This window comes from Rhinolophus ferrumequinum, chromosome 24 (genome assembly GCF_004115265.2).
Source record: "Rhinolophus ferrumequinum isolate MPI-CBG mRhiFer1 chromosome 24, mRhiFer1_v1.p, whole genome shotgun sequence".
NCBI classification, from domain to species: domain Eukaryota; kingdom Metazoa; phylum Chordata; class Mammalia; order Chiroptera; family Rhinolophidae; genus Rhinolophus; species Rhinolophus ferrumequinum.
In genome coordinates, this window is record NC_046307.1 from 6,375,602 (window position 1) to 6,402,028 (window position 26,427).

General features: G+C 43.6%; 1 protein-coding gene across 1 annotated transcript; it reads right to left on the minus strand.

The window, feature by feature from the left end:
- Positions 1-345: 345 nt before the first annotated feature.
- Positions 346-23,003, minus strand: KPNA7 (karyopherin subunit alpha 7). Its single transcript, XM_033096745.1, has 10 exons — positions 22,938-23,003; positions 21,116-21,256; positions 13,641-13,723; positions 12,961-13,229; positions 11,528-11,610; positions 9,240-9,503; positions 7,581-7,814; positions 5,945-6,127; positions 2,609-2,755; positions 346-475 (listed from the first exon to the last, which is right to left on the minus strand). The coding sequence occupies exons 1-10, from the start codon at positions 23,001-23,003 to the stop codon at positions 362-364; spliced, it is 1,584 nt and encodes a 527-aa protein (XP_032952636.1). The 3' UTR covers positions 346-361.
- Positions 23,004-26,427: the final 3,424 nt, after the last annotated feature.

Sequence of the window (26,427 nt, forward strand, 5' to 3'; positions counted from 1 at the left end):
TCACCTCCTTTTGATGACCCACATAGCTTTCCCTGAAAAATATTCTGTATTAATAGGCATTGCAAAAAAATGAAAAGGTAAGGGGACCCACATGTTTAAGAAATACTGGTTCAACCAAATCTACAAATCATAGTTTGTCTAGATAGCTACAGACCATTCTACTCTGTTTTGAAGCTCTTACTTTAACTATTCAACCACATTCTCAGGAGATGAATTCCACATGGGTTTAAGACACAAGTGGTTTAACTGCATTTTTGATAGAGGTGAAAATGTCAAAAATTTTATTAACATTTAGTTTAAAAAGCTTTGTAACTGTGGTCCACCAAGATATAGGAGTGCTGCTTCTTAAAGAAGTTACCCTTTAGGGTTTGGTCCTTGGTTTAGAAGTTGTGAAGCTTTGGTATTTTTTTGTTAAGAGCTTTAAGAATTCATTATCTTGGTCCAGGGCTGGTAATATCACGCCATTTTCTTCTTCCTTCCGGGGAGAAGAGACACTGTTATACCTCCAGGCTCTCAACATATTATTACCACAATCAGCTCCTTAACATCTGTGGATTAGAATTTGCTCTAAATTGGCCTCAAGGCTCCCTCTGAGAAATTGAAGGAGAAGCATTGAGATATCTCAGGATGGACCTTAAATGTAGTTTTTTTGTGTGTGATAAAACATACATATCATAAAATTTACCATCTTTGATCATTTTTAACTGGACAGTTCAGTGGCATTAAGTCCATTCACATGGTGCAACCATCACTGTCTATCTCCAGAACTTTTTCATCCTTCTAAACCAAAACTGTACCCATTAAACAATTCCCCATTCCTCTGGAAACTACCACTCTGTTTTCTCTGAGTATGACTACTCTAGGTCCCGCATGTAAGTGGAATTATACAGTATTTGTCCTTTTGTATCTGGCTTATTTTTAAATAAAAAACAGCCTTTTGATACATAGAAATGAATACTAGCCTTACAGTGAGTAAGGATACAAATGGGTGTTGCTGTTACTTCTAGATCAGAAGTCTTTAACCTGGAGCCCTTAGATGAGTCCTATTGATCCGAACCTTCTTTAAGGGACAAGTCTCCTAATTATAAGGTTTTCAGAGGAGGTTTAAATTCAGAAGACGCTCATCAACCGTCTGGGTCTTCTCTGCTTTGAGAGTATTGTCTTGGTCCCAAACCGAGATTAGCTGCGTCCGGGTAGCAACAATCACTGCCCTGGTCTTATTTATTGTATGGCTCTGGATCATGCGGCTGATTCAAGTTTGACATCTAACAGTATCACTCATTCTGTAACCCCCTAGCTCCATGTTTACCTGGCCACCTAGAACTTTGAGCTCATCTTCCTCATATGAAACATAGCTAATGTAATGCAAAACAAAACCATCATTAGATACCACTTTACACTCAGTAGGATGGCGATGATAAAAAATTAAAAAGAAAATAAGTATTCGTGAGGATTCTGAGACATGGAAACCCTTGTGCATTGCTGGTGGGAATGTAAAATGGTGCCGCCACTGTGGAAAACAGTATGGTGGCTCATCAAATTTTAAAAATAGAACTGCCATATGATCCAGCAAGTCTACTTCTGAGTTTATACCAAAAAGAACTGAAAGCAGGAACTTGAACAGACATGTCTACTCCCATGCTCATAGCAACATTATTCACAATAGCCCAAGGGTAGAAACAACCCAAGTGTCCATCAGTGAAGGAATGGATAAGCCAAGTGTGGTCTATCCATACAGTAGAATATCATTCGGCCTTAAAAAGGGAAGACATTCTGACATATACTACAGCATGGTTGAACCTTGAAGACGTTATGCTAAGTGAAATAAGCCAGTCACAAAAGGACAAATACTAATGATTTCACTTAAATGAGGTACTTAGAGTAGTCAAATTTACAGAGACAGAGAGTAAAATGGTGGTTACCAGGGGCTGGAGGAGGAGGAATGGGGAGGTAGTGTTTAAAGGGGACTGAATTTTGGTTTGGAAAGATGAAAAAGTTCTGAGATGGACAGTGGCGATAGCTGCACAGCAATGTAAATGTACTTATTGTCACTAAACTATACACTTAAAATTGTTAAAATGGTAAATTTTGTAATGCACATTTTACAATAAAAGTTTAAAAAAAATGTCTGTTATCTGATCATTATTCCCTGCTCCTGCAGAAAACTTAGAAGCCTCTTGTAGACTTCATCCCAAACATCCTATTCTGGAAAGAAACAGAAGGCAGTAAATAGCAAAATGATGTTTCAAAAGCTGGCCTGCCTTCGTTTGAATTTTTCAATAACAAGTCACTTTAGCATCACATCCCCTCCCATCTGATTCCCCTCCCCCAAAGTTTGGCAGTTGGAAAACAAGACTGAAATTTGAAACCAGAGGCAACAGGACAGGCTTCTGTGGGACTAGAATGGTTTCCAGGAGCCAGAGAGCTGCCACTCCAAGGTGGCCCGTACAGCATGGCTTGGGGAGAAACTCAGAACTGAGGCACGAGAGAAGCCCGCCTGTCCTGTCACTCGCCTGGCAGTGGCAACACAGGCCCCTGCCAGGTGACCACCTGGGGAGGTGGCCCGCCAGGGGGTACGGGCACGGTCTTACACACGGAAGTCACCTACCTCACAAAAGTGGTTCTCGATAATGTTCAAAGCAGTCAAGGCAACCTGATGGTTCTCATGAAGTTGCAAAGCCTCAATTCTATCAACCCCACCAAGTTCTTCAATCAGAAGGCACAGGCTTTCCTTCTCCAAAAGCTTCCCTGCTGCCTGGGGGTGGCGGGATGAGAGCTAGTGAGACTCTTGGCAAAAGCCTGAGGTGGGGCAGCTTCCCCAGTGGAACTGCACCAAGAATCCCGTTCCAGAATGGGCAGTCACGGTTTCACTTTTCCCACATTGATTTAAAATTGCACGGTCGCCCTCCCACTTCGGCTATTTGTGTTATATATATTTAGGTTTCTCTTCACTGCACAATATACACTATTTCTTTTGCTGAATGCACCGTCATCCATTAATGTATCACTATTGATATTTAGTAGATAGCCCCTGTCTAATTAACAGAAATTGCTTTAAATAACAGTTTGAAAGAATGTTCAAGTAAAGCTAGGCAAATGCAGGTGTTTGGCCCTATACTCCCTGAAAGCCTTGAGAGATGAGACAAGAGGCCCTCAGTAACTGCACCACAGCAAATAATGAAGTCCCTGGAAACAAATAATGTGAGAGGCTTTATCGTCCAGGGCTATTCATTCACTCCAATATGTGTCCGTAAACGATGGGCGAGGCACGCAAACTGGAGATACTGATGTGATTTACAGGAGGCCTTTCGCAACCCGTCCGATCGGGGAGACATAATTGTTATGGTGAAGAAATATGTAAATAATTGTTATGGTGTAGAAAGTACACTGTAGCAAACGGTCAGAGGTTTAAGTTACAGAAAATGTGCACAGACGGCTCCGACCGTAATACAAGGCCTTAACGAACAATCCTGTGCCAGGTCGATCATAGGAGAATGACATTCCCAAAAGAAGGAATGGCGAGGACAAAGTTTTGAAGCAGTAAGTACTGCATGTTATGAGACGAGGGAGTAGTTCAGCTGCAGAGAGAGATAAAGAACAAACTTTGCTGTCATACCCAGAAGGACTCTGCTCGCTATTTTGTGAGCGGTAATAAAAAACCTCCTGTGGATCAAATGCAACATCCTTTGCGCCATATTGTTTACCTGTCTGTCTAAGCTTTGACACCCTCTAGTCCTCTCTGTGGGTCCAAAATGAGTTACTGGATTTGAGTGAATAAACTACCGTGTTTCCCCGGGTCTTGTATTAATTTTTGCTCCCAAAGACTCATTAGACTAATGGTCCAGCTAGGTCTTATTTTCAGGGAAACACGGTAGGAGAGGAATCGACATGCTAAGTTAGCCTCAGAAGGAAAACTGGGCTGTGGAGAAGCAGGAGCCCTGGAGAAGAACTTTGGACCCTAATAGCAAATGGCCCCAAAGTTACTTCAAAGAACCTCAAGTGCACTCTGCTGCCCATTTGAAGCTTTCTCCTGTCTCATCTCGATCTTGCTAACCTACTGTCTGATCCAGGGGCTTCACTGGTTCATCAGATGTGGTTTCCAGACTCTCCCAAGGAAAAATCCCAAGTGTTTAATTTAAATGAAGCACATGAAAGCACAAGTGTGCTTTCACAAATGTGTTATGTCCAACTTTGTCTGCTGGCTGCCAACTCTCTACTCTCTGTGTGATTTACTCGAAATCTCAGTGTCTAATTGGGCTGTGTTTCAAATCTGTTCTTGACTCAGGTCTGTTCTTTCCAAGACAGTTACATGAAAAGTGTACTTAAAGGGAGCTTTCAAAAGGAGTTCCCTGGTGTTACTTTGAAACTTTTCAAAAGGATCTTAACTAAGTGGCCCCAGATAGTTCCTGCCTCCTGCTATTCACACCCTTGTGTAGGCTCGGGCTGATCTGTGTAACCAATAGGATGTTGCTGAAATGAACCCCTTTATAGATCCTAAAAGACAGGGGGCCTTCCGCCTGCTTCCTTAGGTTATGTGCTCCAGAGGAAGCCAGCTGCCACAGTGTGAGGACACTCAAGCATCCTATGGAGAAGCCCGTGTGGTGAGAATAACTCGCCAGGCGTGTGAGTGAGCCATCTTGGAAGCTGACCCTGAGCCTCCATCAAGTGTTCCAATGAGACCAAAGCCCCAAGTGACATTTTGGACTTCAGGAGAGACCCTGAGCCAGAACTATCCAGATAAGCTGCTCCTAACCTTGGAAGTTATAATATGTGAGATAATACATGTGGGTTTTTTGTTTTCTTATTTAAGGAAGGTGCAGCGCACAGTGGCCCATGTGGGGATCGAACCGACAACCTTGGTGCTACCAGCACCATGCTCTAAGCAACTGACCTAACCGGCCACGGCCAATATATGTGTGTGTTAAGCCACTAAGTGCTAATTTGTTATGTAGCAATAGAAAACGGACACAAACAGTATAAAAACATTGGCTTAACTTACCTTTACTTCAGAAATAGGACTTTTTAGAATTCTAATTCAAGCCTTTGCAATCCATTATCCCAGCCATACAGATGAATCGAAAATACCTCTAGTATGGTCCCTTATATATATATCCCTGCTAACTTCTTGCTGCTTCTTCAAGTATACCCTACGTTTCAGCCTTCTAAAAGAGCCCGCCACGTGGCTCACTATTTGTTTTCTGCTTCAAACTGTTGATTGGTTTCTTTTTTTCCTTCTTTTTTTTCTTTTTTAGTTTCAGGTGTACAAAACAATGCAATAGTTAGACCTTCCACCCCTCACAAAATGACAACTTCCCTCCCCAACCCCCACCCCCGTCGATTGGTTTCTCCATCTCACTTGGAGTCAATCAGAGGTCTCACGGACCTTATGTGATCTGGCCCCTGGGTGCCCTGAGTCTGATCTCCCATTATCTTCCATTCCATCCCTTTGCTCTGCTCTGGCCACCTTCCCCCTTGCTCTTCCTTTGACCTAGAATGTTCTCTCCCAAAGAGCCACACGACTCACACTTCTTTGAGGTCTTTGCTCAAATAGTCTTCCTCAGAGAAGTCCCCCCTAACTATTGCATAGTAAAGATCATTGCCCCGCCCCACTCTGAGCCATCAGTGACTACCTCTTTACCAGCTACATTACCCATAACTCCCCACCTGAGGTGTCTGCTCCCCTCGCTACCACTACATAAGCTCGATGAGAGCAAGGACTTTGCTCGGTCGTACTCTGAGCATCTAAAACAGTGCTGGGCACAAAGATTCTCGTTTGACAAAATGAAGATAATGGACCTTCTTTGAAAGTCCTCTTGTTCTTGTTCTCCATAGAACATCTGGACAGAGGAAAGGGAATCCTACTTGGGTTTTAAGAACCACATTAAATATCTTAAGTCTGATTGATGACTGCTCTTTAGAGACCAACCTGTTCAGAACAGCTCACTTGGAGGAGAAAATTGATGATGTCCAGGATGATGATGATAATTTTGGTGTCTCGGATGGTGAGCAGGTTCACCAGTGGCTCTAAGACGCCAGCGTGGATAAGTTGGATCAGCTGGTCCACGGTGCCCCCATTTGTGAAGTTAGCCACTGTCCAGATAACCTCTTTCTGGACTTTAAAATCTCCCTGCAGAAAGAATATTTACATTCCTTACAGATCCTGAAGAACTTAAATATAGTAAGACTAACTTGGTTCCATTTCTAGGTAGACTGTGACAGCCAGGACTGTACATGCAATTTACACAGAACACCCTGACAACTTGCCTCTAGTTCTGCAGCAAAAGACAGCATCTGTGAGAAGCCAAGAAAGAGGCAGGTGGACTCGTACGGGGTTTGAGAGGCAGTTTCTAAGTTCAAATAGACCCGTTTCCTTAAGTCAGGTTATGGGAAAAATGGAACCAATATATACCAATCCAGGTAATTGATCTAAGTTAGAAATTATGCTTGGAAGTTTAGATTCTAGCCTATGTCTACATTTCTAGTCTTTCTGCCCAGTAAAACTTTGGACAAGAAGCTCCATAGTTATAAAGCTGAGCACACAGATGTGATCTTGGGGACTGAGCCAGCCCAGAGGTGACAAGACCACTGAAATATCACTCAGTGCATCCCTTGCATTTATGACAAGCATTTGGCCCAGAGATATGGGAGTAATTTACCATGGATCCTTCTATGCCTGGGCAGAAGGAGTTGTTCCCATTTTGTGGCCTGGGAAAACTGTGACCTCAATTTAAGGCAAAAATAAAAAAACAAACAACTTATGGCTCCAAGCAAGTTATAGTTCAAAAGGCAGAGTTTGAAATGAGATTACTTCTTGATTCATGACTGGAGGCTTCTGATTAGAATATGGACAGACTCACAGAACACAGGATAGGAAGCGTCTAATAGATTGGAAGATGCAGGGTTTCACACCTGACCTAGCTTTTCATACTTAATGGAAACCTGAGAACCCACCATTCAACCTCAGAGCAGAAACACCTGAGCAGGAAAGCACACCTCATCCATTAAAAAGGTGGCAAGAAGAAATACTGACGATATTGTCCTGGCGCGTAGGGAAGTGACAATCAGGAGGAAGAAGGAAGCTTTATTGTATTTCAACTTTCGCATTTGGATTTTCTGTGTATATTACCATTTTAATCAATGTGATTTTTATACTGAAAAGGCCACCTTTCTTCAGTATATAATATCACCATAACTGGATATGTTTTTCCTCCTAAAACAAAACAAAACTTTTCCCTCTTTTGGCAAGTAGAGAGTAGGTGGCACATTCTTTGAACATTACACAGAGATAAACCACTGTTTACCAGCTCAAGATTTTTCTGGATATTTGAGCTGTGGGGCCACCTTTTCGATGAACAATGCTTGTTTAGTCTTCTAAATTTTTCATGGGTTGTTCAAAATGCGATGCCCTTTTCTTTTCTTTTCTTTTCTTTTCTTTTCTTTTCTTTTTTTTTTTTTAGGGAGAGCTAGGAAACTAATGTTTCATAGCTCCGTTGTGATCTCAATTAGTTAGCTTCTTCACCTGTGCCTGAATTCCTGAAGGAGTTCAATACAGGGCCAGTTGGACCAAGTGTGCCACTTACATTTTTTAGCAGAGACACCAACGGAGGCAGCACATTGCAAGCAATCAGCTGCTGGATGTGCTGGTGGGGCCCCGCGGCCACGTTGCTCAGGGCCCAGGCTGCCTCCTTCTGGATAGCGGACTTGGGGTGCCTCAGGAGTCGGGGCAGCACACTCAGGATGCCTGCATCGATGGCCACCTGCGTCTGGAGGTCCGTTCCCGTGACGACGTTCCCCACAGTGCGGAGAGAGGGGGTCTGGAAGAACAAAGCTAGAAGCGTCACCACGTATTGCAGGTTTATCACAGTGAAAGGTGACAATCACACCACGATCTGTGCCCTCCCAAGCATGAGTTATGCTATGCTGATGGCTCTCTGGAAGCCCGTGAATAATGGTTATATCCACGACCCTTATTAATTCAGCACATTGATGGCTGTTTATAGAGCTTACAGGTACTTGCCAGCTTCCTAGTAGTTCTGACTCAAGTGAGATAGACGTCAAGGGATACTTTTATCAAGAAATGACGTGGTCCCTTTTACATCCTTAGATTGGGAAAGCTACAACGTTGATGGTAGTGTTTATAATGTCGACTGAATTTCTAGCTAGCACCAGTGTCAAGTTTCTGTTGTATCTTTAATTGGAGCTAATGAGGTCCCAACGGCATTTGTTGGCATCTTCACAAACACCCCTCTCAAGAACGCTAAAGGTCCGCAGGAGGGGTCTACGATTGGACTCAAGACAATTGTCCTAGGAGGGTTGACTGTGGCTTTATTTTGGTTTCTCTGCACTGTGGTGGCAGCCCAATGCAGCCCATCAACAGTCCTAGCATTTCCCCAGCCTTTTACACTGGGTATCTGCTACTCACGTGACAGGTGGAAGGCGTGCTATAGGCCAATCACAGCCTTGCCAGGACCGGCAACTTGGGCCCAAACCCCCAGAATGAGGAACTTCTTACAGATATTCTCTTCACACCCTCCATACCACCAGCACTATCCGCAAACTAACCTTGACCTCTGAGGAACACGATGCTACTCTCAGAATAGATGATCACCAAGGCTGCCTAACATACAGCATTATGCACAGAAGTCAAAAGGGGCACCCACATTGTAAACTACATTTTCAAGAAGTATATTCTGTAAGTGGCATGTTTCATGACACAGAAAAGTATTTGATATTGCTTTTACTTACTTTTCACCTATATCTGAAGTAGTCTCAGAGAACTGGGGAAAGGGTAAGAGGGAATTCCCTTTTATACTTTAGTGAGAAACTTGAATGTTACATGAGCTTTACACACACACACACACACACACACACACACACCCTGTATAAGCGAACTTATTAACGGCTACTTGCATAGACCACTAGAAGGAAAGGCCGCAAAATAATAGTTGACTGGGTAGAGGGATTGTAAGCAATTTTAATCTGTATTTTCCAGTTATCAGATTAAGAAAAAGTACATTACTTAAGACCCACTAGGATTTGGGATCAAAATAGATACAAGTGTTTGGCTTCGAAAGTGGCAGAGACCAGGGAAATGCAGACGACAAACTTTGTTTGAGGTAAAGGATTAGAGCTGAGTGTGGAAGACCAGGGCTGGGGAAAGAACCGACCGTGCTAAAGTGTAAACAATGCATGACTATCGGCAGGCCCATACCAAGACAGATGGGACCTGGGACACTTACCAAGACGTTGAGTTCCGAGCTGGCCATGAGCTCAACCAACCTGGGCAGGAACCCCGTGTCAACCACTTGGCTGATGCGCTCGTTGCTGCCGTCGGTGAGGTAGGTGAGGGCCCAGCAGACGTCAGAGAGAACCTCGCTGTCTTGGTGCTGCAGGAGGTGGAAGAGGATGGGCAACATCTGCTTCACGGCTTTTTTGCAAGGGTACGGGTCCTTGTTCCGGCACAGGTTGGACAAGGTCCACGTGATGTTCCGCAGAAATGTAATCTGTAACAAGAGACTGCTTCCAGCATCGCGTGCCAAGAAGAAACAACGCAGGCGCCCCAGGTCCTTGCCGGCTTTGATCGATATTATTGACCAGCATGAACTGCAGCATTTGAGCGTCAAACAGGAATTTGTCCTCTGTAGTGAGGGACACGAGGGACACCAAGAATGAGCTTTATGCTTTCTATGCAAATGTTCGATGGAGGTTTCCTTAGGGTCCTTCCCCACCCCATTCAGTTGATGACCTCATTTCATTTTTCACTGGCAAATCAAAGATGCAGCAAGAGTTACATGTCCTTCCTACCAGTCTGAAAGCAACACATCATAACCACTCTTCTGATCGTCTAGTTGAGGATCAGCCTTCCTACTCTGCCTGCCCCTGGATTCCATCACTTTTCACCTTTAAAGATTCCGTCCCCAGATCACCTCTCCCCTGGATCGCTCCCATCCGTGTAGAAACACACTCTCCAACCTTCAACCCCGACCCCTGGCACCTCTCCAGCTATCACCCCACTTCTTATTTCTGAGTCCATCCTCAAGGAGCCATCTGTATTCGCTATGTACCCTGTAGCTTTCCATCTGTCCTTCTGGTTTCTGTCCCTACTTCTTAGTGATGCAATCAGCTCCTTCCACGTCACCAAATCCCACAGCTGCTTTCCTGTCCTAAATTTACTGTCTCTCTCCATTGTCTTTAGTAGCCAGTTGTTCCCTTCTTGGCATCTGTGATACCAAACCTGGTTTTCTATTATTGAATGGACTTTCTTCTCGGTGTTCTTGGCAGGCTCTGCCTGACCTATGAATGTCAGAGTCCCCAGGACTTGGTCCCGGGCTCTCCTCACACGCTAGGTCAGGGGTTGGCAAACTTTTCTGTAAAGGACCAGGCGGTAAACATTTTCAGTTTTGCGGGCCCGTAGGGTCTGTGACAACTAGTCAACTCTGCCCTTGTAACACTACAAAAGCCACAGACAATATGTACGTCAATGAATGTGCTCCAATAAAACTTTATTTACAAAGCAAGCAGCTGGCCAGGTTGGGTTTGCTGAGCCCTGCTCTGGTTGGTCTTGCCAGCTGGGTGACACTCGTGTGCACAGAGATAAGTATTTAGAGCTGCACATCCACTGACCTGACACTGCTGTCACGGTGCTTCTCACTGACTTCAACTTAAATGTACAACTAAGCCTCCGATGCCTCCTTCCCTCCATCGTCCTCATTTCTTTAGGAGGACAGTCATCGAAAACCTCTAGAATCTGGGGCATCCTTGTTTTTTACTGTCTCACTTCTATGCCTGGTACAGCGGTATCCCAGGTCCATCAGCTTCACCATCCTCTGCTATCCTCCTACAACAAGCAGCCCGGAGAGTCTTTCTGAAAGATCAGACCACTTCTCTGCTTGCCTTGAAATCCTCCAAAGGCTTCTCTGTGACACCAGGATGATGGCCAAGTCCCCTGGCCCACGTGCCACCTCACACTGCTCCCTCTTACAAACCCCGTGGTCACGCCAGCCTTTTCTGGGTTTAACCATGTCAGATCTTCCCCCACCTTGAGGACTGCGTGTGTATTCCCCTGGGTTTTGGAAGCTAACTTCTCTTCATTTTTGTTTGAGGCAAAGCTAGAACCCAAATTTAACTTCTAATCCAGGGAGTTCTCTGTTGTCACATCAATCAACTTTGACTCTAAGCTTTAAACTTAGACCCTATTACCTAAGAAGAGAACTGGTGAGCCACCAATTCTGTGCTCCTTGCATGGAGAGCTTAGTCATCTACTTTTGTAGGAACGTAAGCTTAGAAAAAGCTTAATGGACTTCTTCCAACACCCTCAACAGAAAGATCAGCACTCCTGCCTGCCGAGGACAAATTTGGATCAATTTCTATCTGAAGTGATAGTCAGTCCTAGGACTTGTTTATAATTGCTGTCACACGGGGCCAGGTGGTAACCACATGGCCTCGCGTTGATTTGGAAGTGCTTCCCCAATTTCCCAACTTTGAGAACTTCTTACCTAGCTGGGTTTTCTAATTTAAAGATACTCACTGGTATATTTGATGAAACCAGGGCCAGCAGATGTGGGATGGCATTGCTCTTGATAACCAAGTCTCTGAATTCTGCGCCATCACCTACAAAGAGATAAGAACATGACCTTCAAAGAGGGAACAGAGAGAATCTTGAGGTCTGTGACTAATTTTTTAAAAGTCTGTGCAAAGGGTAAGAGGCCAAAACTCTTTCCTGGGTTGGGCACGCAGATGATTGGATAGCTCTGAACTGGATCCTGGGTCTCCCCCATGGGGGTTGGGTGTACAGGCCTGAGGTGCAGAGCAGGCACCACCCGGCAGTGACAGCCATGGCGCAGTCTGATCTGTGGACGCATAAAGGAGCCAGCCACCTGGACCTAGGCAGCGTGTTCTAAATGCTGTTGGCATGTCACAGTGTGGTTCTCAGGAAAACAAAGGCCATTACAGACCAAACTGTCTTCCCAGAAGACCTTGGCACAGGGCAGTAACTTCCAAATGCAACTTAGAGCAGAGTCTGGGAGATGGATAGATGGTGTCATCAGCTCTCTGCGACTTTGGCTAGCATACCAATTTTAGACCTTAGAAGCCTCGGCTTGTGATTCTTCAACTATCAGGGAAGGCATAAGTCACATTATGCCAGCGAATTTTGCTAGTTCCTTACTGAACCAAGCAAGATGAGAGACAAAGTCTCTGCAATAGATGCTTTATTTCTGCAAGCACTTAAAAAAGCAGACTGATTTTATATTCTGTGTTTGCTAATCCCAATATCTGAAGTCCTTGGAGGTCAAATCATACTGTTTGTTTCTGCTAACTCGGTCTTGGTGGGGTATTGAGTCTTTGAATTTGAAAATGCTAATCTTTGGCTGATCTTACTTTGTCAAAATCCTGAGGGATGCAATTGAGTTCGTTTCCCCCAGAAAATTTTTTATTTATATTCAGCCAGGAATCCTGGAGCCGCCAACCCTGCGTTGCTGACACCAGCTCAGGCTTTTCTGGACCACACAGGGAATAGGGCATCAAGTCCCAAATCTACAAGGCTAATCTTAGGATTGTGTTTTCAGGGAAGACCTTTACCCCAAGCTAAAGAAACACTTTTTGTATGTTCCTTTGGCAACTTTCACTGGAGGTAGAATTCTTTTAGGGTCCTGGGTTACGTAAGGCTCTGTCATAAACCCCCGTCCTGCATGAACCAAAGGCTTGTCTTTGTTCCCGAAGCCATCAAGACCTGAGGCTGGAGGACCTGGTATTGGCACATGTCCCTAGGTAGCCTGTAGCTTCAGTATGTACTGCACTATCTGGTTTTAGCTTCCATTTTTGGCCTCTGAACTTGACTCAACTTTGTAAAATTTCCAGGCACTTAAAGTATGGAGTCCACAATACTATCCAAAGGACTCCCATAGCATGCCACGTGCCTGGCCCACTATTTTCTTGGCCCCCCTGAGGGGAGAGTCTCACCTGCTATATTACCAAGGGCCCACACTGCCTGTTCAGACACAATCATATGCGGGGAAGACAGAAGCTCAACCAAGGGCTGGATGGCTCCCGCTTCCACAACAGCTCGAGTCTGCTCCGAAGTCCCTGAAGCAACGTTGGTCAGAGCCCAGGCGGCCTCACACTGCAAGCAGGGGTGAAGTGATGACTTCAGGAACTCCACCAGCCTGGGGATGAGCCCTGCTTCAACAATCAGGTTTAGAGGAGGGTTCCTTTCCTGCGACAGTATTTTCCTTTGCAATGAAGGAGAGAACAACAACACATGAGTCACAGGAATCAGGCATTAAGAACCTCCTTTCTAGATGTTCTTGGCATTCCTGTCACATGACACCAACAGCTGACCAGAGCCACTTGATGTCCTCGAGGTTAGCCTATAGCACTTTGCAGTGATGAAGCAGGTGTTATCTATCACTGGGATTCCTGTAGAGGCCAATTTAAATGAAGCAATTCATCTCTGACAACACTTGTATATCTTAAGTTGTTCTCAAGGACAGTGTAGAGGAGACACTTAGTCTCACTTTTGGATAGACAAGCCTTTTCTTATATTACGTGGGCATTATTGCCACAGCCAAGAAACCAAATAGGCCACTGGAGCTCATTTCGAGCCATGAACCTGTCAACAGCAGAAGTCTGTTTGGCGATACCTGGCTGCCTGGGCGGCCTGGAAACATAGGTCTGGATCGGAGGCATTCACACCATTGATTATTTCTTGCAGGGTGAGGTTGACCTGCAAGGAGACACACGTTCAGGTCAGAGTTTCTGCCAAAAGGAACCATGAAGGTCGTCTAATCTAGCCTTCTACCTGCTTAGAACAGGCTGGCCTGATGAGTATGTCCCAATCTGCACGCTGGTCTCTATCAGGAGAGGGAAGAGCATTTGGTGGTTTCATAGGTCTCAAAGATCTCTAGGACACTCCTCATGCTCTAGGGGACAGGTAATTCCTATCGTCACTTGGCTCCCCAACACCTTTTTTATTACACGCAGTAAGAACATGCTAGTGGATGTCAGCCAAAATGGCAAAGGACCTCCAAAAATTCTCTCCTCTATAAATGCAATAAGAAAAATAATAATAGTCAGAATCCACTTTTCAGAGCTCTAGAAACTGACCAAAGGCTTCTAGCAATTTGTTTTATGCGAGCATAAATTCTTGTTCAAGAAAAATGTCTAGATCTAAGTAAGAATAGTGAGCATTGTAGCATCTTGCCTTACCTTATTCCCACCTACCCCCCAGAATCATGGTAGCCTTGAAAACATACAGCTCAGCAGCCACTGGAGGAGACAGAATAGTCGTTGCTCCTTTAAAGTCTCATTCCCAGACAATTATTATTTGACCTGTCTGGTAGTTTTCTGGGAGATCCCATTTGTAAGATTCATTTTATTTGACCGATATCTCACACAATACACAATTCTTTTCCCTGAGGGTATTTGTTAAAAACTGTTAGAGGAAGTTGTTTAACTTCACAGCTGACTGGGGGAGGGGGTTTGCTGAATAACAATTGGTGCAAACAATAGATTAACAGAACGAAAAAAGAAAAAAGGAAAAGTTAGGGAATGAGATGTTCATCTTGGCTTTGAAAGCTCTGACATAGTCCTGAAAACCAGAAAGCCACGTGGCATGTATGGGGCTGTGCACATGCTTACAAAAAACTGAGAAGGCCCTGAGCTCTGATCTCTGACTGACCTGATGGTCTGTGCAAACAAGAAGTGAAGGTTTCAGTCAGGGTTGCCAACGGCCTGGCTGAGTGTTGAAGGCATGCCCCAACAGGTACATAGAACACCTTGGCAAAGATTGGGTGAATTTTTGGTTCCAAGTGTTTAAGGAAATCTGTCCAATCATTAGCTGACCACTAAGCTAACTGAGCAAAGAACTCAGTGGCCACACATAACAAAGAAAACAGACTTTACAAAAGTAGTTCAGAAGCCACTGAACAAACAACAACCACCAACAACTAAAAACCCTGGGCAAAGGGGATCTGATGTCCAAAGTTGCCATATTATATCTTTGAAAATGACCAGTTGTCTAAGAAATTGCAAGACATGCAAAGTATGGCAGGTACACATGAAAACAAAGCAAATCAATCGAAACTGTCCCTGAGGAGCCCCAAAATCGATCTTACTAGACAAAGACTTTAAATATGTTCAAAGTGAAGAGAAAAGAAAACAAACAAACAAACAAAAAACATGTCTAAAGAACTAAAGGAAAGAATGAGAATGATATACCACCAGAGAATATTGATGAAGAGATAAAAATTATAAATAGGAACCAATTAGAAATTCTGGAATTGGAAAGTACAATAACTTTCCAATTCACTAAGGGGCTTAAGGGCAGATGTAAACACACAGAATAAACAATTAGTAAACTTGAAGATAGGTCAATTGAAATTATCCACTGTAAGAAAGATAAATAAAAAAGAATAAAGATGAAAATTAGCAGATCTGTCAGACACCATCAAGCATACCAACACATGATACATAATAAATAGGACAGAGAGGAAAGAGAGAAAGTGGCATAAGTATATTTGAAGAAATGATTTCCAAAATCTTACCAAATTTGATGAAAAATTAATCTACACATTTGAGTAGCTCAAAGAACTCCAAATAGGAAAAACCTAAGAGATTCAAACCTAGACACATCATAATAAAACTCTTGAAAGCCCCAAACAGAGAGAATCTAAAAAATCAGCAAAAGAGAAGCAACTCATCATGCATGAGGTCTCAATAAGATTAAGAGCTGATTTTCCATCAGAAAGCATGGAGACCAGAGAGCAGCAGGTGACATATTCTAAATGCTGAATGAAAGACTATCAAGCAAGAATTCCATATGCAGCAAACTATAATATAATGAAGGAGAAATTAAGACATTCCCAGATAAACAAAAACTAAGAAAATCTGTTGTTAGAAACCCACTGTACAACAGAGTTCTTCAGGTACTAGAAACTAGACAATAATTCAAGTCATAGTAGGAAATCAAGAACACCAGCAAAGATAAATATATTGGTAACTGTAAAAGACATAAAAAATACAAATATGTTTTTGATTGTAACTCTTTTCTATATAATTTAAAAGACAACTGCATAAAGCAATAATTATAAATCTATACTGATGGGCATACAATGTATAAAGAGGTAACTTGTGTGACAAAAAGAACAAAAGGAGGTGGGGAGAGAATGAAGCTATAAAAAAGCAAATTTTGTATACTATTGAAATTAGGTTGATATAATTCCAAACTAGATTGTTTTCAGATGTTAACTATCCCCAGGACAAAAACTAAGAAAATAACTTAAAAAAATACAGCAAGAGAAACAACAGGAAAAGTAAAATATTTAACTAGAAAATATTTATTTAGCACACACAAAAAATGGAGGAATAGAGGCACAAAAAGATACAAGACATAGATAATAGCAAAATGGTAGACATAAATCCTATTTTTATTAGTAATTGCATTAAATGTAAATACATTACATTTAAAATACATTACATTACATCCCAATAAAAAGCAAGGTTTGGTAGCATGGATTTTTAAAATCCATGATCCAATTATATGCTGTCTACGAGAGACATACTTTAGATTCAAAGGCACAAATGGATTAAAAATAAAAGGATTGAAAACAATATGTCATGCAAAGAGTAACCAAAGAGCGCTGGAGTGGCATACTAATATTAGACAAAATGAACTTGAGACAAAAGTTGTTACTAAAGGTAAACAATGGCATTTTATAATAGTGAGTTTATCTTTCAAAAAAAACCCGAAAAACATATGCACCTATCAACAGCCCTCAAAATATATGCAGCAAAAACTGACAGAACTAAAGAGAGAAATAGAGGATTCCAGAAGAACAGTTGGAGATGTCCAACTCCACTCTTGGTAATGGATGGAACAACTCGATACACTATTGGCAAGTAAATAGAAGACCAACAACAGTACAAATCAACCAGACCTAACAGACATCTACACTAAGGAACAGCAGAATGCACATTTTGTTCAAGGGCACATGGAATGTTCAGGATAGGCCATGTGTTAGGCCTTAAAACATGTAAATAAATATATAAAGACTGAAAACATGCAAAGTATGTTCTCCAACCCAATGGAATGAAATTAGAAACCAATAATAGGAGAAAATTAGGAAGTTCACAAGTTTGTGGAAATTAACACACCCCTAAATAACCAATGGGTCAAAGAAGAAATCACAAGGGAAACTAGAAAATTCTTTGAGATGAATGAAACAAAAACATTACAAAACTGATAAGATACAGCTAAAGCAGAGCTTAAAGGGAAATATATAGCCAAAAATGCATATATTAAAAAAAGTAGAAAGATTGGGGAGGGCCCAGCTCGCGCCATGGGGCTGTGGAGGATAACACAGATGGGTGCGAGTGGGGCTTTGGCTGCTCAACCCCGACGGCTGCACCATGGCCAAGGAGGAGCTAGAGGCACTGGTGAAGCAGAGGCAGCCGAGGTGTGGGATGCAGAAATGAGTATCTTAGCCCAGGTTCTGGGTCAGTCAGCCCTGGCCCGTTAAGTAACTTAGCACTTGTAAAGCCCCCAAAAAACTAAAGCCATAGAGAATCTTCTACACATGGCAAGATATGGACAACTAAGTGGGAAGGTAACAGAACAAAGTTTAATAGAAATCCTTGGAAAAGTAAACCAACAAAGAAAAGAAAAACACAGTTAAATTGAATAGAAAAAAAGTAATGGCCTCTGATGATGATTACTGAATTTAAAATGCTTAGACATGGAACTGAAGGGAATGATTCTAGGACAGACAATGCTAGGCAGAAGTTAAGATCTGAGTCAATGTTTACGTGTATGAAAACCAATATAGTATACCATATCAATAGAATGCTGAGGAAAAATCACCTGATCATCTCAACAAACGCAGGAAGAGCATTTGACAAAATCCAGCATCCTCCTGTGATTAAAAAATCAATAAATAAAATAAAAATTCAACAAACTACGAAAAAAAGGGAACTTCCTTAGGATTAACATACAAAAATCAACTGTATTTCTATACACTAGCAATGAATAATGCAAAATAAGAAACCAATTTTATTTACAGTAGCATTAAAGAGAGTAAAATATTTAGGAATAAATTTAGCAAAAGTGGAACACATACTGAAAATTATAAATGAATTTAGAGAGGATCTAAATAAATTTAAAAATATCGCATGTACATGAATTGGAAGACTTCACATTGTGAAGATGGCAATATTCCACAAATTGATCTACAGATTCAACGCAATCTCCATTAAAATCTGAGCTGTGTTTATTGAAGAAATTGACGAGCTGGTTCTAAAATTCATATGGAAATGCAAGGGATCTCAAATGGCTAAAATAATCTTGAAAAAGAACAAAGCTGGAGGACTCACACTTCCCAATTTCAAAACCTATACAAAGCTACAGTAATCAAGTCTGTGTTGTGCTGGCCTGAAGATAAACATGTAGATCAATGGAAGAGAATTCAGAGTCTATAAATCAACCATATTTATAGTCAATTGATATTTGACAAGGGTATTAAGACCGTTCAGTGGGGAGAGAATAGTCTTTTCAGCAAGCAGGGCAGGGACAACTGGATATCCACCTGCAAAACAATGAAATTAGACCCACACTCACACCATGTACAAAAACTATTAGGTTGGTGCAAAAGTCATTGCGGTTTTTGCAATGATTTTTAACGTTTTAAGCCGCAATTACTTTTGCACCAACCTAATAATTCAAAATGGACCAATGACTTAAATGTAAGAGCTAAAACCATAAAACTCTTCGAAGAAAACACAGGGCAAGTCTTCAAGATGTTGGATTAGGCAATGGATGCTAAAGGAAGCAACCAAGGAAAAAAGCACAAGCAACCAAAGAAAAAAGTAGATAAACTGGACTGCTTCCAAGTTTAAAACTTTTATGCTTCAAGGAGTCTATCAAAAAAGGGAAAAGACAACCCACAGAATGGGAGAAAATATCTGCAAATCATATATCTGGTAATGGTCTAGTATCCAGAAGGTATAAAGAACTCTTAGAACTCAACAACAAAAAGTCGAATTACTTGATTTTAAAAATGGGCAAATGGTTTGAACAGACACTTCTCCTGAGAAGATATACAAATAGCCAATAAGCACTTCAAAAAATGCTTATCATCATTAGTCATTAGAAAAACATCAAAATCACAGCAATATAGCTCTTCGCACCCAGTCGATGACTATCTAAAAATGGACAACAAGAGGTGCTGGTAAGAGTGTCAGAATCTAGCGGTGCAGCTACTTGGGAAAAGTTTGGCAGCATATTTATATTTGTGTCCTATTGCTACTGTAAAAAGGGCCACAAATTTAGTGGCTTAAAACAACACCAGCTTATTCTGTCACAGTTCTGGAGGTCAGATGTGCATAATCAATTTCACGGGACTAAAGTCAAGGTGTCGGCAGGGCTGGTTCCTCCCGGCCGCTGTGAGGGGAGAATCTGTTTCCTCGCCTTTTTCCAGCTTCTAGCGGGGCCGCCTGGGTTCCTTGGCTTGTGACATCCTCCTTTCATCTTCAAAGCACAGCACCCTGATCTCTGCCTCTGTCATCACATCACCTTCTGCTCTGACTTGTCCTGCATCCTTATTAGAAGGATCAATGTGATGACACTGGACTCATCAGATAACCCAGCATAATCTCCCCATTTCAAGATCCTTAACTGTCTGTAAAGTCCTTTAGTCATATAAGGTAACATCCTTAGATTCTGGGGAGTAGGAGATGGAGACATTTGGGGGGCCATTATTCAGCTTGCCATAGGCAGTTCCTCAAAGAATTAAACAGCATTACCATATGACCCAGCAATTCCACTCCTAGAGAATACCCCAGAGAATTGAAAACATGTCCCCATAAAAACTTGTATACAAATGTTTATAGCAGCATTATTTGTAATAGCCAAAAAGTGGAAACAACCCAAATGTCCACCAACTAATGAGTGGATAAACCAAATGTGGTCTATCCATGCAATGAAATATTATTCAGTCACAAAAGGAATGAAGCAATGATACCTGCTACGGCATGGCTGGACCTTGAAAACATGATGCTAAACGAAATAAGCCAGGCACAAAAGGCCACATATTATAAGATGCCATTTATAGGAAATATCCAAAATAGGTAAATCTGTAGGGACAGAAAGTAGATTCGTGGTCACCAGAGACCTGGGGAGTGACTGCTTAACAGGTATGTGGTTTCCATTTGAGGTGATCAATATGATCTGAAATCAGCTAGTGGTGATGCTCACACAACCTTGCGAATATACTGAAAAACACTGATTATGTACTTTAAAAGGGTGAATTCTGTGGTGCATGAATTGTTTTTTTTTTTTTAAAGGCATGCTAGTACAGGACAAAAAGGAAAACAACTCTTTCATTTCGTAGTTTCATCTTCCTTGGGTGGGGGGCCTTTTAGGGACCATTCTAGACAAATGCAGCGAATAGAGATACGGCGCTGCCCTACGGCAATTCAGAGAGTGGTTACAGCCACTCTGTTGGATCCCCGGCAACACATCACGAGGTCCATCTGCCCAGAAGGCACCCATCTCTGCCCTCTAGGAGCCCTAAGCCCAGCAGAGTGGATAAAGAGGGACACCGACAGTAGTGGATCAGGAACGGCATGTACAATAGGTACAATCCTACCGGAGTTCTAAGGGAAACGACCTGTGCAGGGCATTCTGGAAAGGATTCACAAAAACATACAGTACTGGCCTTGAGGTCAACCCCAGGTTTGTATTGAGCAAGGTTAGGTGGATGGAGGAGGAAGACAGAGGGCAGCATTCAACTGCTAGGCAAGTCTTGACCTGTCCGTCGTGAGGAGATGCCGCTGGTGAGATAACCTTAGTGACCCCTCAGTTCCTGTTTCCGGCTGAGTGGTGGCAAGTGAATTCTCCATTAGAGGCAGCACCTTCCCGTTAGAACACAGATCCCAGACTCACAAAGCCACAAAGATAATGACCTTTAGCTTTTGGACCACACCAGCTTAGCTTTCACCACAATCTCTCTACAGCCTTTCCTTCAAGACCCTCAATTAGAGCTTGCAAGTTCTGAATCAAACATTTTCAAGCCAGAGAAATTTACTAAGGACGTATTTTACACACAAGTGCTCTAAATGCCACCTTCCAACATACCCCTTTGGTCAGTTGTTCAGAAGCTGGATCAGGGGAGAGACTGATGATATTTCTTCTTTTTAAGGCCTGCTCATCTTTCTTGGCTTTCCGGAGCTGCAGGTTGACCACTATCCGCTGTTGCCGCCGCATCTAGTGAGGGAAAGCAAGCAAGCGCTGGAGCACTTAGACCAGGGAAGTCAGGCTGTCACCACGTTTAGCCTTCAGCACACGTTTCAAAGCAGCTGATTTCATTTTACAGGTGCAACAGGCTGGGAGTTAAGGTCAAACAGCCAGTAAATAGTCTCGGCTTGGTTTACCTCCTCTGCTTTCTCCTCCTACCCCCATCTAGAAAAATAAGCAACCTTCTTCCCAAAGTAAAGGAAACTCATGGACGCCCTTGGCAGCCCAGGATTCTCGGCTGTGGGGAGCAAAGAATCCTGTTGCTCTGAGTCTGAGCAAAGAATCCTGTTGCTCTGAGTCTGAGCACATCGTCACTGGTGCTATTAGTTCCCGAAGAGCAGACCTGGGCCTTCCAACTGTGGGGTGACAGCTGGGGCTACGAATGGCACCCCCAGGCCCAGATGTCCCCGACCATTTCCTCTGTTAGGGAATCACTCCCTGGGTCATTCAAACCTTAATCCAGTCCCAAGAATTTTACTTGGACACCCGATTGAAGGAGATTAAAATTAAAAAGAAAAACAACCCTTGTCTCCTTATAGCAAGTGAAATTCCGACACTGTAGTTTTGAGAATCCTGGGGAAATGATCTTACATATACAGACAGATGAGTTTTAGGCCGAAGACTTAAGTATTAATTTGAGGAAGTTTATATGTATTAGATACTTCTGGTTTCTTCAACAAGCCATGTCCTTCTTGATTGAAAATAGTGTCACTGTGGTGTTACCTGGCAACGCAGGGACACCTTGGGGCCCAGAGAGCCCCAATTGTACTGTTGTCCCATCACTGAGTGGCCCCGCGCTGCGTGTACTCCCTTCTCACCTCCTGGCCCTTCCTGCTGCTCTCCACAGAGAGGGTTCAATCTCATCTGTAGTGGTCTTGGAAGCCAGACAGCCATGCTTGTTGGAAAGGGAGTGAGTAAGAGTGATTTGGCTCTGGGTGTTTTCCTAACCGGCCATCTGTGTGACTTTGTGCTTCTCTCATCCTCAGCTGCCTTTCAGATTCCCCAGGTGTACCCAACCTTCTATATGATAGTTAAGATACATAGATGTAGGACCCAGAGCTAGAGCTAGAAAACTGAGACCAGAGACACTGAATGAGAGTTAGACTCCACACATCGCACAGGCTCCCTACCCCGGCCCTCATGCTCAGCCCAGCAGCTGCAAGAACAGTCTGGACTTTGCAATTCCAAGTCTTATTTCTGCAAGACGTGCTTATTGACCACAGTGTATTCCAAACATTTTAGCTCCTTGGTTAGCCTCCGGGACATGAGTGGCTGCGGTTAAGTACCTGTATGCCAGGCATTTGATGCTGCTATCCAGTCCCTCAGAGGCAGGTATCAGCTCTGTTTTATAGATGAAGAAACTGAAGCTCTGAGTTAACAGGTTCCAGATCACATGGACACCTTAATTTGAGTCCATAATTGCCTGACTCGTAAGTTCTTGAGTTTTTGTTCTGCTCACCCTCAAGATTTTATTATGAAAATTTCAAACATACAGAAAAGTGGAAGGAATTATTTGGTGGACACCCACGCACCTACCCACAATGCACATTTTACCTTGTCACCCTACGCTCCACTCCATTTCTAATGCATTTCAACCAGTGCTTTTTACTGTCCTCGTCCTGACAGAGTGAGCCAGGTGCTTCATACTCACAGATGCATCTTTGCCTCGGTACTTAAATTTTCTCCGCCTCTCTTCTGGAGCTTCTAAAGTCAGCATGTTGACTGGCAGAAGGAAACTACCTGTAGACAGGACAGTTACAAAGAGATTTTCAGTGTCTAGTGTGTGGATTACGTACATTAAGGCCATCCAGCTTCTAAGCCCTTCAGGGGCTCACAGTGGGATGGAGAGCAGACTCAGGACGTTCATGACAGTCCAATAGGTGACGCGTACTGTGGGAGCTCAGAGGGGACCAGTCCCGGGCTGCAGGAGGAAGGGAAACGTCTCAAAGGCGTTTAGTCTGAATCAGGCATTTGATGGCTAGGGCAGGCTGGAAGTAGAGCACTGAATCCTTCCATGTGGCTGTGTCCAGGAGTTTTGTACAGAATAGGATGGTGAGGAACCCAACCAGGCTGTGCTAGGAAGATGGTCCTCTCCTCCCACACCCAACCCACCAGCAAGTTGGGTCAGGGCAGCCTCAAGGGTGACCCACTCCTTTTAATTCTTCGGTAGACTGCCACCACCCTGGACCAGGCCACCATCATCTTTTACCCACACTATCGCAATTGCCTCCCAACTATTCTCCATTGTCTTATTCCAACCTCTTCTCTACACAGATGCCATGTGATCTTTTAGAGAAAAGAATCTGATCATGTAATTCCTCCCACTTAAAAAACCCTCTACTGAGGCCCACTGACCTTAGGAGAACACTCAAACTCCCCATGATACCCTGAGTGACCTGGCTCCAGCCCACTCCCTCTCTAACAACTCTTTCCCATCTAAGAATCTAAGTAACTTCCCACTCGGTTTGTTTTCTCCATAGCTTTTACCACCACCCAATGCTTTGTTTATTGTGCATCTTCCTTGCCCTACTCTGCAAAACAGTAGGGCCTTGTGTGTCTTAGGTATGATCCCTTAGCCTTGTCACAAAGCACAGCATACAGTAAGTAGGTACTCACAGATTTGTTGGATGAGGGTAGGGAGTGATAAAGTCACTGAGGGAGTTGGCCCCTAGTTAGAGGAGATTATTAAAATCAGGCAACGTATGAACTTTCTACAAGGCAGCAGAGAATGATATTTCTTACATGTGTGTAATGAATATCTGTGTGTTTCCAAGTATAGAGAACAGGCCAGACTACCTTATGGACAAGAGAAAGCTTGATAAAGACCCGAGTCTATTGACTCTCGTCTTGAGTGTATCACAGCTGAGAATGATTCGGGTAGGAAAGACTAATTTAGACCTATCAGTTTGGAAGGGATCATGTAGACAACTTGGAGAATTTCAAGGGGAGAGAGCTAAGACTGAAGGAGATGAACTCTATGTGAGAACAGAACAAGAATTGAGTCTTGGTGACACACATATTAGGGTCCGAGAAAATGAAGAACAAGCAAGAGACTAGGAGAAAAAATGAAATTTGAGACAGAATAGAATAGAGTATCAAAGGCACTACCAGTAACAGTGGCTACCAGGCCAGGGACAAGTCCCTAAACTAAATTGCCACCCGCCAGCCACAGCAAGACAGGAGAACGCGTCAGCTAAGGCTGAGGTTTCACTGTGGTGACTTTGCCTGTTTGAAAGCATTGGTCTCCTTAGGAGCTTGGTCAAGAATAGTCTACAACTTGTCTGCAAATCCACAAACGGGAAATGCAAATTAATTCCTGGAGTTGACCAGTCCCCCACCCCCACCGCCCCCAGCACAGCCCCATCTGGAGAGGTGGGGAGTGACACAGTGGTTCAAAGGAACCCTACGGGGGCTCTCAACCACTCCGTGAACAGCTCATGTCAGCCACTTCTCCATCGCCACCCCACCCCATGTGGAGGGGCCTCAATGACACGCCCAGTCCTTCAGCTGCTGTGTATTTAAAGCAGGGGAGGCACTTCACAGAAGCTGGTTTAAGATAATCTTAGGCTTTAGATTAGTTCAATTAAAAATTCAAGCTGGGGGAAGCTTTACCTCCCACAACACATCAGAAAGAGGAGAGACCGACATCGGAGGACAATCTCAGCCTTGCAATGTCAGGCCAGAGAGCAACCATGTGCTATCTTTTCACCTACTTTTAAGTCAACTCAAATTCTGCCCCGTAAGGAAGAGTGGCTTTTAATGAACAAAAGGTAAATCACTGCTGTTAATTCTGACATCCTTTCAAACACCATCTCAGAAGAGGCTGTAATAACCAGTTTCAAGAGGATTATCAGTTGGGATCCGAGGTTTGGGTTGAATGAGAAGCTATATCCTCCATCTCCAAGAGGTTAAGACATATAGCATTTTATAAGTCTGGAGTAGACTAGTCTTAGGGGACTATTTCAGGGAGCGATAGACCAAAACACAGTGATTCCACGCCAGGACCATCGGACACTTAGGATTAAATGAAGCAACATTAATAGGAAGGTTGAGATAATCCCATTTTGCAGGTGGGGAAACCATCCCAGACGTCACAGAGGCCCCGAGTTCCACAGCTGTCACACATCACAGCCAGGACTTCTGCCCAGATCTGTCTGATTCCCGCCTCCGTGCCGTGCGTCACTAAGCTTTGCAGCCCACACTGTGAGGAGGTCTGATTAGGAGAGCACCAAGCCACCACCATGGCACTAACACATGGGGAGAGATGTTGGAAACAAGGAAAGCGCGTGTTTTAAGCCATGGAAACTGCGGAGGCCACCTCTCCAGGGCTCTATGTTGCCACCTCATTGCTGTTTCACCCACTGTAAGTGGCAAAACCAGCCCAGCTCACGAGACTCACTGAATGTGCATAAGTAAGAGGCCAGTTTAGTACAAGCAGATAAAATGCTTTTGCTTCTGGAGATACCCAAAGCAGAGCCTAGTTCTAGGACCATTGCCATGGGAACTATTCATCCTTCTGCCACATCCCAGAAGGTATGGCCATACGGAACCTTGGAAGTAGATCCAGGGGTTCAGATGGCTGCCACTTCCTTTTAAATCAAATACAAGTGAAAGGCTAGTATGAGATGGCTTAAGCAGAGAAAGCTCAGCTGCAGATCGGTGGAGGGCCTCCCCATCCCTGAGGTGCCTTGAGGGAGCAGTTTGAAAGTCACGGGCTTGGCAAAACCACTTCACTGGGGGACATTCTGCAAAGCCAGCTGCAAAGCAAATCCTTCTGGCTTTCACAGGCTTTTCTAGTCACAGCTCTAAGTGTGCTTCCTTCCCCTCACACTGCTATTTGTAGCGTCCAGGAGAGTCAGCTACCGTCATTCTGCACCCACGGTTTCTCTGAGTTTGAGCCCCAGAGAAAGCCACACTGGTTATGTAGGCAAATGTCACCAACTTACGCGCTTTACATCCCCCAACACATTAGAAAGAGGAGAGACCAATGTTGCAGGACACCTCCCCGGCCTCAGGCCAGCTCTGCTGCTCCCCACACACTGAGACCCCTTGGCCTGGCTGTGAGGTGGCAGAAGCCTAGCTAAGGGACCCCGGCTGAAACTTGTTAACGGTCGTGAGCCACTTTCGCTGGTTAGGGCATT

Excerpts from the sequence above, each read along its gene's own strand:
- KPNA7 (XM_033096745.1), bottom strand. The coding sequence starts at position 23,003 with ATGCTGACTTTAGAAGCTCCAGAAGAGAGGCGGAGAAAATTTAAGTAC. Across the intron at positions 21,257-22,937 it reads ACCGAGGCAAAGATGCATCT|ATGCGGCGGCAACAGCGGAT; the intron begins GTGAGTATGAAG and ends TTCCCTCACTAG. Across the intron at positions 13,724-21,115 it reads CCAAAGGGGTATGTTGGAAG|GTCAACCTCACCCTGCAAGA; the intron begins GTGGCATTTAGA and ends GTCTCCTTGCAG.